Below are 15,426 nucleotides of genomic sequence, written 5' to 3' on the forward strand. Positions count from 1 at the left end.
GAATCCTTCTCGCCTCGGGGAGCTGTGATACCTGTCAAGCAGTGGATATCTTTTAATGTTCCTGTCTCAAATGCATGTCAGAGCAAATGCCAAGTCATAACATCAGTTATTACCTGCGTGTTCAATGCCTGATTTTTCTTATTTACCTACGGTTTAAAAACATCCTTTCACTTGTCTCCCACCCGCCTCTTCGTTGAGGGAATCGTCCCCGTGACAGCTCTTCTGGCTTCAAACTTTGCCTTGATTTCATCCCTTTCTTTTTTTTTTTATTCATTCGGCTTTGATTGACTCTTTGACTGCGCTGCTCTGCGAGCGCGTCGTCGAGGTTGCGTCGCGCCTTGAGTTTTTCCAATGCTTAAAGGCCTGATGATGCCTGCTGCCATTTTTCACATGGGAGAAAGTTACAAAAAGCAAAATTACCGTGGCCATTACCGTTTGTTGGTGGAAAACACCTGGTTTACAGGCAGAGTGAGATGACAAAAATATATATATTTTTTTCTCAGCAACTTGAGCAGAACCAATAGGGATAGAGAGCATTGAGAATGCGTGTGTTTTGTAATAATGTCAAGCTAGATTCTTCACGGCAAAAGAAAACAAGCAGAATGTAGGTAATTCGAGACTCGATTCTTCAGTTAACAACGAAATGCATTAGAGCAATAAAAATGATGACGGAGCCCCATATTTCCCGGGGCTGTGTTGCCGGGACGCCTGGCCCAATTTGTCTGGCAGTCAGGCCCATTAGTCTGCCGAGTTCCTTTCTTAATACGCTCGGCTGGCCCAAACGTCTCAGATCAATGTTTGATACATCACCGCATCATAACTTACCACATTTGGATGAGTTGAGAAATGCCCCGCTCTCCTCTTATTTCCTCGGAGAGGTCTCTATTGGAAGTCGCGGGGCTCAAGGGGGGCAGTTTGCTTTGGCAGTGTCCTAGCAGAGGTAATTGTTTGGTCTGCTGACGTGAATGAATTGCCGGAGTAATGCGCGGGCTGGTAATAGGTGAATAGTTTATATCAGCATGATAAATATAGCTCTCATAAATCACATAAGTGTTATATATTGCTGTTTTTAGCGTGGGGCTCCGACCAGGAATCTCTGGAGTGTGTCACACTTTCGACTTGTCTGTGTAGTAATGGTTCATTGCTTCCTTTACTCCGTCATTGTACATAGCACTGTTAATGTCCCCATATTTCTTCAGAGGTCTTATTTTTTTACTTGTGCAATAACAAATACAAAGATGTACTAGTGTGCAAAAATCTCCACTAAATTTGTTTTTATGAGCCTTTTTTTTTTTTTCACGGCGGTCAATATGAATAAATACGACACAAATGAGTTCACAAAACATGAACGAACAATCGATTTATGTTTCAACAACCAATTATTTCATTGCACCCTTCAAGTGATTGGCTAAGGGTGCTTTATCTTTTGATACCGTGTGAGTCAATGTGATATTAGGTAACCAGGAAGTAGCCTGCTAAATAATAAACCAAGCCCAAATGTAAAGCTCCATGATTTTTTTTAGTGGAGCTCTGCGCTCTCCTTAGTGTGATTCTAGTTTTTAAGGTCATAATGGCATGTTATAGTCACCGAGGATAGTACTGTATGTGCAAAAAAAACCAAAAAACAAATCTGTGACATGGTTTACTATCGTTTGAATTGTTCAGAAATTAGACAGTATTCTCGGGGTGCGGCACACTGAAAATATTCTTCTTGTCTGAACTCGAGTGAGTGATTGGTACCATTGTTAATTTAAAAAAAAAAAAGTTATTTGCCATTTATTAGTCTTGGCTTGCATTCATTCCCAGAAGAATATTTTAAGGTGGGCAATAATGCCACACCGCACCTCAAAAAAAAAAAAAAAAAAAAGAATTGTTGAGAACTCTTGTGAAACACGTTCCCAATGAGCAAAACTCAAAGCACTGCACAAAAAGATAATGTATTTATTTATTTACTTACTATTGTTAACACAATACGGTTCGACGTTCATGGATATGCACATTCATGATCATGACTATTTTTTTGGTACCCAATCTTCTTTTTTGCTGCTAACCTCTTATTGAAAGTTTTTTTGGGCTCAGGCCAAAGCTATTTCGAGAACCAAAATATCTCTCTGGTGGCAGCTTGGCAAGCAACAATGTCGAACTGAGAAACGTGAGTCAGGCCATAGCCGTGTTTAATAAAAAGAAAATGCTTTGGCACCATCTTGTGGCCTCTGTGGGCAACTACAACCTGTTTGGGCAAGCATCAATTACTTTATTCATTTTTTAATTTTTTATTTTTGTTATAACGAGCGTTAACTGTATTCAAAATGGTCTACTGTATGTAAAGTATATAGGCAACTGTCCACTTTTTTGGGGGCAGCGGGGCGACTATTGTAATTTTTACCGGGGGGTGATTCCAAAAGCCCCGTGACTGTACACCTTTTCTGCTCCTCAAATATAGTCGTCAAGCGAGGGTGTGTAATGGGGGTAATTTGGTTCTCAAACATCAGTGCCAAGCCAGACAGGAAAATCCCTCCCCTTCTCATTGATTTACAAATGTGAAGCGCTCATCCAGGTGATGTGGCGAGAAGTGGCAATGTTGATCTGTCGCCGCCACTCACTGGCGAGGGCCGACGGGACACTTTCTTGTGCCTCGACAGCCTAATTGAGGTCATTTCTGGCGGCTTTGGGGATCCGCTTCGCACCGGGGTGTTTTAGCGCGCAGATAATTTGCCCATTTTCCACATTCTGACAAAGGATATTTTATGAAAATGCACCCTTATTCCTGGCACCCTTAATGGAGTGTGCTGGAGTGGCCGATGAGCTTGTTGCTTGTCACGAGTACTCTATATGTAAAAAGCAGCCGAATAACTACTGTATGTGCTGTTTTGCTTTTGTGTTCAGGAGGATCTCAGGACTCCAAATCACAAGATGACTGACGTTCTTTGCAGGTAAGTGCATTCATAATACACGTCTTGTACTATGGATACATAATCGTTGAATTCATCGGCTAGGTTTCGGTCTACCACATAATTATCTTCCAATGCTGGCTTGCTGTTAGTTCATAATCAGTTTGGCACTTGAGCATATGAGACCAAAATGGCCGTCTCGTGGGTGTGGGCCACCACACGTTATCACGCACACGTTGACGAATATGGAGCACACCTTACGATCTCGTCCAGGTGAAAATGTAAAGTTTGGTCAATCTGCTAGTGGTTGACTTGATGAGTTGGTGTCTTGAGGCCTTTTCGCACTGCACTTATTTTTGTTGACGTTCAGCATGACAATGGAGCAGATAGCAAGCACGCTGTTGTTTTGTCGCTGCTAGCACTCTGAAGTCACTCCACTAGCCCGAGCCTTATTGGGCGCACCTGATTTGATTTCCCCAACCCTGGTTTAAAAACTTGGCCCTGACCTAAATTGCATTTCGAAAGCCAATCCCCGTTTTAAAACCCCAATTTGAAACCCTAATGCCGTCAAACAACTACCGTACATAGTATCTTGGAAAGCCAGTTTACAGTGCAACAGCTTGTTTGAAACCCTAATACTGTTTTCAGTGCCTGTCCCTAATTTGCCACCGTAGTCCTTAATTAAAACCTGCCCCTGTCTTGGAACATTCATTTGAGGCCCTGGCCCTGACTCGAAGTTTGAAATCAATCCAGTGAGTGTAAATGTGGTATGCTGATGTCTTGGACGATAACGCTGACATGTTTTGAAATATTGTTGCAAAAATGCCAAAGAAAAAGCAAACTAGCTTGTTCTTTTATCCTTTGCACTGAGGTTTCCTAAAATATACTGACATGTAACATGACGTGGTTTCAATTGTGAACTTTTCCAAATTGCGTAAATGCACAGATGGATGATTGTATTTTTTTTTTAATGTCTTAATAATAACAGGCAGCTTTTGGGGAGCGGGGGGAATCCCCCAAAGATGTGGGAGCATTTACAAGCAGTCATGTGTTTATCACAAGCTGCACTTTACGACTCCATTATCACAATCAACAACAAAGAGGACAACGTGACGTTGGCATAAATCACCTGAGCGGATCATGACTCATCTTACCTTGAGTGACACATTTACTGGGGCCGCGCGTGCAAAAGAATAGTGGCGCTACACCCAGATCACCTCCTGAGAGGCGCAAATGTTATTAAAGAGAGGAAAGATGTAATTGTAAGACATAATTGCGGCTGGGAAAATGTCAAGTGATCATAAAGAGTCCGGTTCCTCCGTCGCTTTGACCTTTTATTGTCTGTTAAAACAACGTCGTAAAAGATAATAATTGCTCCTGCGCTGGTGTGTTTGCTTCGCCTTTTGCATGTCATGCCTTCTTGACATTCCTCAAAATTGTTCGAGCAGACCAAAAGATGTGTCATGCACCCTCTAATGACAGATTTAGTGGTGCTAGAGTTGAATATGGGGTTAGGTGTGTGTGTGTGTGTTGTGTGTGTGTGTGCGTGTGTGCGTGTGCGCGTGCGTTTGCGCGTGCGTGTGTGCGTGCGTGTGAATCATGTCATGACCCATGCATGCCACCCACTCACCTCTCGCCAGATGTCTTTGCAGCTTTCCTGCAGATGACTTTATTTTGAGTTTCTTGGAAGCAGCTCCCATTCATGTTCAACTTCATCCACTCAAGTGTTATGCTGGACTGACTTCAGACACTGTTAAGTGAATTCAGGGTTTTGTTTCAAAATACATTATGCACGTTTGAAGATAATCGTTGAAAACGTGGTGACTGAGGTTTTTGTAGTATGCACTCGGAGAGATAGATAGTGATGATTCCTGCCACCCCCCCCACCCACCCCCGCATGCATTCCTAGAAACAAGGTCATAGACCTGCTTCAGAACTGGTGCTGATCAGAAAGTTTGTCAAGCATGAACAATGAAAGTCTCCTAAAAAGTCCATTAAAATTAATTTCAATCGACTTCTATTTCTGAATGTGCAACTTTGGTAAGCAAGGGAAAACCAGGCAAGTGGAAACGGGCTCCAGCAGAACTTTCAACTTTTTTTTTTTTTTTTTAATCAGAGTGGAAAGAGAGTGGGGATTTATTCCACCACACATGAAGAGGTCCTTGATTATTTGCAAACACTGCAAATTCCCTTTATGCAGAACCCAGTGCTGTGGTGGTCCCCGAACGAGGACAGCTTTCCCTGCTTGTCCAAGTTGTGCAAACGTTCGCTTGCTGTCGTAGTGGCGAGCACACCGAGCTAGTATTGAATTTTCTATCTGGCTGGGAAAAAAAATACTTCTTCACCCAGTCCATGTGTGTGTGTGTATCCTTGTAATATTCTTGAATGTAGATTATTGCAAAGGGATGCCCCCCCCCTCCTGTATTTTATTTTTATTTTTTTTAACAGGAGTGTATACGGTGTGCACATGACAGTGTTGCACTTTTTTTTTTCAACTCATGTTGACTTCTCATTGAGTATTTCAAATTATTATTTTCATTCTTAGGCGTAACAATAAACAATCAGTGTGACTTTTTAATAGTCATCATCAAAATATCCTAAATATCGTTAAGGGGATGAATTATTTTTAAATTGTGCAGGACTTACTCAAAGGCCACATCATTAGGTACACAAGGGATTCCCAAACTGCTGAGTGTCTGTCAAGGAGTCCAACAACGTAAACAATCTATTAGCGATCATTAAACACACCATTTTAAAATCCTAAATTAAGTGCCGCGTGTTCTACTGTTTATATTTAAACTGGTGCAAGATTGCATTGCATCATTCTTTTTTTTTGGTGGTTACATTATTTTTCTTTTGTGCTTCTACACTATTGTAAACTAGCACTGCATTAATAGATTTTAACGCAGCCATTCTAATGAGTCTTTTTAGGAAGTGTAGCTGCACCTAATAAGGTGTCCATTGAGTTCAGTACTGTTAAGCTTGCATGTAACTCTCACTCAAAATGACCCCCCCTCCAGTATAAAAGTCCTCATCGCTTCTAAGCCTTTTTAAGGCCCTGCTGGACAAAAGTGAATATCCACTTTAATCCGCGTCTTCCATCCCCATGATATGTGTGCGTATAAATACGGTGTGGGTTGGAGGCCAGGCAGGCAGGCAGGCAAGTCAAGGTGGGAGTCTCGCTAATTCATGCGCACATATGCCTGCATTTCTTGCACCCCCCCACTGCCCCTTTCTTAGCCCCCCTCAGGTGACAGCGGCGGTGCGTGATGAATGGCCTTCCACCGGGGACCTCCGAGCATAGGCACCGTCATGTGGCTAAAAACATGGAAATGGTTCGCTTTGGTCGTCATGACATCACGGTGTATATACAGGACCCTCGGTGAGATAGTCTACGGGGAATCATTTCAAAAAATACAACGGCTAGATGTTTAATTACAGTTAAATCTAAAACATGCATGCAACGTTCACGCCTTGCTTGAATTTGGTGCGCTTTTTCAAAACAGAGCATTAAAATGACCTCAAATCCAATATTCTTTGCAAAAAGCAAATTAAATCTGTATATTTAGATATTTATTATCACATTTGCTATTGAGTGGCCATATGTGGATTAAAACACCACTATTTCGCCATATCTGCAAAAACACAAAAGTATCATACTAAAAAAAATTGCTTTTCGGAAACAGGGAGTTCCTTTATTTTTTTTTCTGTGTCTTAAATTCTTCCACGTTTAACTTAATATTTCATCTACTTAAAAATTAGACATATGTATTTTTACACACCTAAGAAATGTAAGAATTAGTCGATACTGTCCAACCCTTTTCTGATAATGACTTCTAAAATATTATCCTCTCCTTTTTTAACCACAAAATGTATCAATTAAATTAAACTCACAATTTTACGCTTAGACACACACACACACGCACACACACACACACACACACACACGCACACACACGCAACAACCATTTTTATATTCCAAATAAATCCTGGTTTCTATTAAATTATTTATTTTTTCAAATGCTGACAGCTTGCAGCTTTAAAAATTAACATCTTGCTGAAAAATTTCACTTTTGGTTGTTTTTAATTCAACGGAAATAACAGCGGAATTAATGGTAGGAGAATAAAACACATTTGTGGCCGGTGGTGAATCAAATCAATGAGGCACAAGAAGATATGGAACAGAATTGTCTTATTTTTTTTCCCCCAGGATACATACAAAAAAATACCAATTCTCTTCCCATGGTATACACCTGAAAAATAATTTCAAATGTGGACAATTTCTGAATTAAAAAAAAAACAAAACATGCATGTAAATTATTTTTCTTTTCTCAGTGAGACATTGTTTTTCTCCTTTTAAATAAGAACAAATACAATCATAGCAATTTTGAAATGAACATCAAAATGACGAAGCCTATTTTGAATTAGTTCTCTAACTGCGTGTGCTCCCCTCATCCACTTTAGCTCTCGACTCATATTTCCACATAATGCACTTTTTGACTTGTTCCATTTTGCAGCCTGCTTATTTTTTTAAAAGCAGACATAAATAAATACAGTTAGAAGTCCACGGATCCCGCCCATATGTCCATATAAAAGTCTTTATATTTGCATTCTTTGTATTATAAACTTTGCAAAGTTCTTTTTTTTTTTTTTTTTTCTCCCCCTTCCCTTCCCCTCCACTTCACTGATATCCAAGCGCAGATGCTGTCGTGAGTCTCTGGCCGTACAGTGCGTAAGGGGAGTAGTAGGGGCCGGTGGCCGCGGGGACTGGGACTGGAGCGCCGGGGGTGGGCAGCGGGCTTTTAGAGTACGGATGGTAGCGACTGCTGAGTCCCAGTGCGTGGTGAGGGCTTCTCAGAGCCAAAGTCCCGGGGCTGCCGGGGGCCGACGGCGGCATGTGCATGTGGCAGGCCATGGCCGCAGCAGCCGCGCTGGCCAACGAGGAGGAGCCCGGGTAGCCGGAGATGAGCTTCTCGGCCCCGGTGAACGCGGTGTGTGTCCTCAGGTGGTTCAGGAGCTCCTCCGAGGTGGAGAAACGCTTGTCGCACGGTCCGTTGGCCGACACCCAGTTGCACACGTGAGGCAGGGGATCGTTGGGCAGCATAAAGCCGTACGGGTACAAAGGGTGTCCGCTGAACGAGGGCGCTGACGAGTGCACTCCGTGGATGGGATGCGTGGGGTACATGAGGGGGTAGCTGGACTTGAGCGCGTTCGCCGCGGCAGCCGCGGCCGCCGCCGACTCGTGCGTACACGACGCCCCAGCCGCGCCCGCTAAGTGGCTGGCGCAGTGATAGCTGAGGCAGTAAGGGTCTCTGCACAGGCTCGCCGACATGATGGAGGGTGGGGAGGCTCCGGCCAGAGGGCTGGAGCCGGCCTTGCTGCAGCCCAAAGAGCTGGCCAGCTGCGCGTTCACCAGGCTGCCTCCGTGCGGCATGAAGTGTTGAGGATAGCCCGCGTAGGCCCCGGCCAAGCCGCCCGGGTACGTCATGCCCGCTGGGGGCAGCGGGAACACGGTTTGACCCGGCTTGTACGGGGACACGGGCGCAACCAGCCCGGAGCCGAGCACCGACGCCGAGGACACTGACGTAACCGGGGAGGACTCCGACGCGGAGGAGGAAGTGGAGGTCTTGGGGCCGTGCGTGGTTTCCTGGTGCTGGTTTACCTCCACGTTAATCCCACCGCAACTCACGCTTATCCGGCTGTGGCTGGACGTGGCCGAGCCGCCGTCCGCGCCGCTTTTTCCGCAGTCCGACTCCTTCTTGTCGTCCCGCTCCCCGCACTTGCCCTCCGCCGGCATGGGGGAGGCGGAGGAGCTCGAGTTGGGACTGCCTGTGCGCGGCGTGAACGGCTGACAGGTGGCGCTCGGCACTCGGAAACCAGATTTGTCCGATCCGCCGCCGCCGCCTCCGCCGCCCGACGAATCTTTCTTGTCGGACGGCTTGGAGTAGGGCTTGAAACTGGACTTGTCGTCCGCGCCGATGTCGCTCATCTTCAGCGGGCCGCATTTAGAATCCTTGTCGCTAGATCCATTGGAGGCGACGGAGGAGAGCTTAGAGGAGGGCGGCGGGTCCGGCTTGCCGATCTGGGAGCACGTCTGCGCTAGGAGAGCCAGGGGACTCTTCTTGGCATCCAGCTGCACACGAAATAGTCATTTCAATACTACTTTAGGAGGATTCTACACATCAAGTGTATGCAAAACACAATTTTCACTTTTCCCCCTATGTACACCTTAAGCGATCATATTTTCCTTACCTCGATTGGGCTTACGGGGGTGGATGGCAAAGGTTGCAGATACTCCGGGTGCAAGATGTGTCCCGAGCGTGCGGTGAGCATTTTCAAAACCTTCACTGGAAGTCGCTTGGCTTGCCGTAGCGGGTCTGACGGCGGCGCCGAGTGCTGCTGCTGCTGCTGCTGCTGCTTCTGCCTCGGCTGCTGCTGCTGCTGCTTGTGGAGGAAGAGAGAAGAGGCCGGCTCGTCGCTATCGCTGCTTCCCCGACGACTGGCTCGCTCCCAGGCTGCGCTCAACTCACCGAGATTCGTCAGGACATACGCCGAGGGCGACGTGCTCATGTCCCAATGGTCAGCCAAGTGGACGGCGATGCTTCGCTCAGATGCATTAAGGAAAATACCAAAAAGGGGCGAAACCGACCAAAACAAGACGAGTGAGAATAATAATCCTGATCTTTTTTAATTTTTTTTTTGTGATGCGGAAGAAGTAGAAGCTGCGAGTGTGCAAAGATGCTTCCGCCGTGTGCGTCCGTGTCCGCGTCCTCCCTGCGTGTAGTCCCGCACTGGAGACTGACTGGGAGACGTTTTCACTCGGGGAAGGAGAGAGGAGGAAAAAAAAGAAGCTGAATTAGTCCCGAGATGAAAGCCTTTGCCGCCTTCCAATCAAATGGCAGCCCGAGGTGATTGGAGGGTCAAGGGATGTGACGTCATCCTCCTTGACAGCTCCACGAGAGGGGAGTAGCCCCGCGGCAGACTTTAAATGTTTGGTTGCTGGTAACGCTCGCTCGTTTTTTTGGGTTCCCCCCCAAGATCCCCTTTTTAGTGTTCTCACGCCAGATTGTTGACGGTTTGAACCGCATTGCAGACTACAGATATGGAAATGGGGATTGCTATTCATTCGCTCTCATTGTCAGAATGCACAGGTGCAGCAACACAGGCAGACAGACAATTGAAGAATACTCCCAGGCATATAGTCTTAATGTTCTGTCAAATAATGATTCATATTATTGCAGCAGACTGCTTAGTTCACACAATCTATTCTACAGTTCATATGTTTGCATTACTGCCTCCTGGTGGAAGAGTTGCAAGAACCAGAAGAAGCAGCACGTTGAATTGAAAATAAGAATGGAATCATAACGCACAAACTGTTTTGGTATCGTATCACAATTTGTTGTCGTTTGGGTAGGCGGAACGGATTAATGGCGTTCCTACTTATTTCAATGGGGAAAGATGAATCGTGACACGAACTGTATAGAAAATACTCTATGTATGGCCCTAGTGGGTGGCAAGTTTGTGTAAGTGTGCTCATTGTGTGTTTTACTGTTTTGCCAGTGTTCAATAAATGACTGAAAAGCGTGCCGACTCTGTCTCCTTACATACATGCAAGAACATTACCTACAGAATAGTGTAAAACTTCACACTTTCATCCTAGAAACTGCCCCCCCCCCCCAAAAAAAAAAAATCAGATTTGCTTGATAAATACAGAATATACATATGCTGCAATTACTGTACAGTATTGTGTAATAATGTCTTCAACACGTTTATACAAAAGGCCCCAAATGGATGTTTTCAGGCACCACCTAGCAACTTTGCTTTCCCACCGAGCAACCATCAAACCAACCAACCAGCCCGCTCTCGCTTAAACAGACAAGCGTTGACAGGAATAGACCAAAAAGTAAGTGATGGAGGGGACGCAAATGTCACATGTTTTCACTATAATATACAACCCGCCCCCTGTTTCTATCTCTATCTTCACCCCCAGTCGATGCAATCAATCAGTTATTTGTCAAGCGAGCTGTCACTCAATGCTCCATTCAATTTATGTCAATGAATGCTTGTTGAGGGGGAAAAAAAGGGTTGCGCAACTTTTTTTGGGGGCTGTATTTTGACACATGGAGGAGTTGCAGCATAATTCAAATGTATGAAAAATCATTCATAGCCGTGCATATCGGACGCAGTTATTGGATGTGTGTGCTTGCAGATGGCTTCCACCTGCCAACTCCAACAAAGAGATAACAAAGGCAGACATTTTACACACTGATGGCGGCTCGCCTTTATTTGCACACAATGCAGAAAAAAATGCTGGGCCTTCTTTTTGTGTGTGTAAAAAGAGGAAGAGCGATGGACTGTCAGGTGGTGCGAAGAAAAGAAAAAGTACAAAATGGCTTCCAACTATTCACTGCTGAGAGGGCTAATCAGTATTGAGACTTAAGGGGAGTAAAGGGTGGGGGTACCGAGAAGGGGGGGTCTTTTCAATGCTTTCATCTCCATCGGCGCTCAATTAAAAGCCTATCAGTTTGTAAGTAAATCAACGCCTATCAGGCTTGTCACATCAAACAAAACGATGATTATTGCAACCCGCCTCTGCTATTAATCTCCCTCTGCGGTAATCGCCTTGACAGGTCAACTTTTTGGAAAGGCACAACCACAAGAAAACCTGGCCTGGACGCTCACTCAGTGCAAAAGAAAAAATAAGTTTGGATTTTTAAAATGGGGGAAAAAAGTATACTTTTGTAAGTCTAATAAAAATATTTTACAATTTAACCATATTTACCTATACATATGTATGTATATATATATATATATATATATATATATATATATATACGTATACCAACCAACGTTCTTCTAATTTCAATAGTAGAGTAAAACAACTGACTTTTCTCAGTACGTTTTTTATTATTTATTTTTTGTAAATTTGGAATTTGTATTGATTAATTTGCACTTTTTCCATCTGTGTGTGTGTGTGTCTGCGAGTGTATGTGCTTGTGTGTGTTTGCGTGTGTTATCCAAAAATTTGACATAAGTCCTCCAAGATGAAGTAGGCAAAGACAATTGAAAACATGTTCTCATATATCATTTTAATTTAATGGTGTAGTACAAATCAGCAGCAGTCACAATATAGGGATATTATAGTATAATACTTTACTCCATAGTTTTTTAAAGTATCATGTTTTTCAGTCGTTAGTTCGTAAATTAAGGGTGGGTAAACTATGGACATGTTTATTAAAAAAAACAACTCACGAGCAATTATCATTTGTCTACAAAACCCCTGAACATAAAATCCACGGATGCTCATAACAAATAATAGTAAATATTTGTTCATTTGTGACATCATATTTTCCCCATAGATGTAATGTGACTAACTTAAAACTGAACTGTACTAATAGGAAAAGGCTTCAAAGAGGCAAACGTGACATTGTCATTTGAAATGTTAAGTTTAACTATGTTCCCAGCGTTTTTTTTTTGTTTTTTTTTGGTGAGGGTGGGATGTTCTGCAGTGTGCGTGTGACACAATATGCAAAAATGTGTGATTGATAACAGCGTGGCTGTGTTCTGCGTGGGGTTGACAGTCCGTGACACAATATGTGAGTTATTAGGGCGAGGAAGGGCAGCCATAAATTGTCAGTGTCAGGCTCCCAAAAAACTCTCCTTTTATTGTCCTACAAGACGAATGGCCTTGCATGTGCGCGCGCGCACGCACACAGCCACACACACACACACAGAGACAATTATTTTGCATTCCTTTCATATAGCATATCGAAGTATAATTATTGAACAAAAGTTCTTTGACATATTTGCTTATAATGCACGTTAGACTTCCATGCAAATTCAACTGTTCGTATTTGAACTGTGCAAAGGCTGGAAACGTCGACACTTCTATTTAAATAACTTAAAAATCGGAAATAAAATGGCACACTTTAAATTGTATTGAGACAAGCATCGTAGTCTCGAAGGCAAATAAAGCACAAAGGTTATTGAATTTAAATGCATGCATGCACGCACGCACGCAGACGTCCCTCGACATTACCTGTCTCTCGTTTACTAAACTCCGCTTTAAAAAGTGTCATCAAAGTAAAAAAGATGAATAAAAAACAGCACAAAGATGAATAAGAATATGCATATAGATTTAAAAATGTACCCTTTTTAGACAAAAAGTAACGTGTGTACTGTGCGTGTATGCATCCTTCCTCTCGCTGCCGAATGGATCGAGCGAGCAGTTGTTCCTGAGTGGGCGTGCACCGCGTGACGTCACACTTCACGTAAACACTGGGAGGGAGGGGGGAAGGAAGGAGCAGAGGGCTTCTCCACTCTTGTCAATCATGTTTATTGAATTGGTTTTGTACACGTTTGTCAGTTCTATACCATTAGTCATTTAAATGTCTAATGGTATAGAACTGACATCTATTGGTTATTGAGAATTTTAAAAGAAAAACAAATAAGGTACTTTAACCCAGTTTGAATATAATTCTATGGATTTCCAAGTTCTATTTCAAACATGACCCCATGGAAAACTATAATGCAAATGTGTTGATCACTGTATACAACTAAAATCAAGCAAAATGACGTACTCAGAACGACAGGCATGTTTTCAGTGCAAGCAAAGTGGCTTGCTTGTTGCTGCCAATCTGTACTTGTCATATTCAAGCCAAGCATTATTGCTTTCAGCTATAGTATAACTGTCAAACTGGTGTGAAAGGGGTGTCAAAGGGGTGTCAAACTCTTTTTTTTTTTTTTTTTTTTGCGGGCCGCAGTGTAGTTATAGCTTCTTTCGGAGGGCCATTATGACTGTCAACCCAAATAAATGTATGAACACCTCATATTATATACAGTAAAAGCTACAAAGCAAACTGACAAATAACTCGTTTTCAAATCAGACGAGTAAAGACTGGTCAAATATTTATAAAAAAAAAAAAAAAAAAAGATATTGATGCACGATTTGTCTTCGCGGGCCACATAAAATAATGTGGCGGGCCGTACCTGGCCCACGGGCCTTGAGTTTGACACCTGTGAGCTATACTATACATTGTGTGCAGTGATTCTCTTGCTAACCATGAGCTCACGTGAACTGTGGATTGGCTGCATGACATGTGGCACGTTGCTTTTCTAGCACCAAGCGGATGTGCGTTTAAGTCTTTGCCCTCCATGCACATCGACTTGCATGGGCATGAAGGCGAGACAACGGCCTCTTTGTGATCCCAATGGCTCCGTGGAGCGCTGTGTGATATAACAAGGCGGCTCAGTGTACGGCGCGATGCACTCTGTAAATTCGTGAGCAAGCCGCCCACTGCCAGGGACATTTCCGCACACGCGGGTCAGCTGATCTAGACACGCGGAAAGCACTTACTAACAGAACTCCACAAAAAAAAAAAAAAAAAAAAGTCCCCCGCACGCTGACCACACTGTTAGTAACTTTTAGCCGCTCCACGGATCCACGACACACGTTTGCACGTCTAGTCCTGCGTGAACTCCGCATTTCGCATGACACGTTGAGAGAGGAAGAGCGAGAGAGCGCGAGAGAACGCGAGCAAAACATTCGTCTGCTGGACTGTCATTCCGACTGGTAGTGATGGCGCACAGGGAGTCACCGGTGGCTTTGAATGGAACTCATGTAAGTGTGTGTTGTTCTTTTATAATAGTTCGTTTTTGCAAATGTGGTGGCAAGCAAGCAAGCAAGCGTGCAGCGTCCGTTCTGCTGCAAGCTGTCATGTGACCACGTGTGGAGGTTCCTCCCACCCAGCGTGACAGGGCACACGGGGGCTCCACGTTGAGGTGCTGCTGAGTGATTTCAGGGATCCCCCAAATTTCTTTTCAAACAATTTAACTTTTTTTTTTAACTGATTGGGCGAGCATAACTAAATATAGTTAAAATAAAAATCAAATGTAACTTTTTACCAAGAAAAAAAACTTCAATTCTCTAGTATTTGACATTATTGTTATTGAAAGTGTTGTGGAGTAAAAATGTGTTAAATAAAATGAATTCACTGACAACTGCCCAACGTATTCAAAGAGTCAATCAATACAAAATCTACTTAGAGGTGCTGAAAAGTGGCACCCCCAAAATGCTCTTTCAAACACTTACCCAACTCAACAGGGGGGGGGGGAGTCATGCAAATAAATGTCATCAGATAATGGAGCTATAATAACAATATACAAAATAATATGTATAATAATAATAATGTATAAAATGTCTCAAATGGATATATTTAAAATCTAAGCTATTCATATTATAACTCTCTTAAACACACTAACTTTCCACTTTTTGTTTATTTTCAGATTTCCTACATTGGACATGATTGTAAGGACATCCCAGACTTCCTCGGTGACTCGTTTGGAGATTTTGCCAGAAGGCTTGACTTGAGCTTCAATCAGCTAAGGTCAGACATGTTTGTCATGTGTTTTCACTTACTTCGACTGCACACAGTGTCTTGATAACTGCCTTGTACTTGTCTCTGTAAGGTAAGTGTGAGTTTGAACATGCTCTTGATCCATCCTCATATTGCAGACCGCATACACGCTTCATTCC

General features: G+C 43.5%; 2 protein-coding genes and 1 long non-coding RNA gene across 6 annotated transcripts in view; 2 read left to right on the top strand and 1 right to left on the bottom strand.

Moving 5' to 3' along the window:
* Nucleotides 1-11,122, top strand: part of LOC148392820 (uncharacterized) — a 54,917-nt gene extending 43,795 nt beyond the window's left edge. The window contains exons 6-8 of the long non-coding RNA XR_015860219.1: nucleotides 2,887-2,933; nucleotides 10,693-10,794; nucleotides 11,101-11,122. This is a non-coding gene — a long non-coding RNA (uncharacterized LOC148392820). The remainder of the gene's footprint in view (nucleotides 1-2,886; nucleotides 2,934-10,692; nucleotides 10,795-11,100) is intronic.
* On the bottom strand, nucleotides 7,067-9,756 carry znf503 (zinc finger protein 503). Of its 4 annotated transcripts, none has more exons than XM_088385582.1 (3): nucleotides 9,422-9,755; nucleotides 9,144-9,329; nucleotides 7,067-9,024 (listed from the first exon to the last, which is right to left on the bottom strand). In XM_088385582.1, the coding sequence occupies exons 2-3, from the start codon at nucleotides 9,222-9,224 to the stop codon at nucleotides 7,573-7,575; spliced, it is 1,533 nt and encodes a 510-aa protein (XP_088241708.1). In that variant the 5' UTR covers nucleotides 9,225-9,329; nucleotides 9,422-9,755; the 3' UTR covers nucleotides 7,067-7,572. The 4 variants fall into 4 exon arrangements, with proteins under 4 accessions (XP_088241708.1, XP_088241706.1, XP_088241707.1 ...); XM_088385580.1 differs by having other exon boundaries at nucleotides 9,144-9,332; XM_088385581.1 differs by having other exon boundaries at nucleotides 9,144-9,335.
* Nucleotides 11,123-13,963: 2,841 nt separating the features above from the next.
* The window catches only part of lrmda (leucine rich melanocyte differentiation associated), a 160,174-nt gene continuing 158,711 nt past the window's right edge, over nucleotides 13,964-15,426 (top strand). Inside the window, exons 1-2 of the mRNA XM_088384445.1 lie at nucleotides 13,964-14,511; nucleotides 15,177-15,277. Coding sequence (XP_088240571.1) covers nucleotides 14,470-14,511; nucleotides 15,177-15,277 — 143 coding nt within the window. The 5' untranslated portion in view covers nucleotides 13,964-14,469. The remainder of the gene's footprint in view (nucleotides 14,512-15,176; nucleotides 15,278-15,426) is intronic.

Source organism: Syngnathus floridae, chromosome 9 (genome assembly GCF_059516105.1).
Source record: "Syngnathus floridae isolate MCC-2025c chromosome 9, RoL_Sflo_1.0, whole genome shotgun sequence".
Lineage (NCBI taxonomy): Eukaryota > Metazoa > Chordata > Actinopteri > Syngnathiformes > Syngnathidae > Syngnathus > Syngnathus floridae.

Excerpts from the sequence above, each read along its gene's own strand:
- znf503 (XM_088385579.1), bottom strand. The coding sequence starts at position 9,461 with ATGAGCACGTCGCCCTCGGCGTATGTCCTGACGAATCTCGGTGAGTTG. Across the intron at positions 9,025-9,143 it reads CCCCCGTAAGCCCAATCGAG|CTGGATGCCAAGAAGAGTCC; the intron begins GTAAGGAAAATA and ends TTTCGTGTGCAG.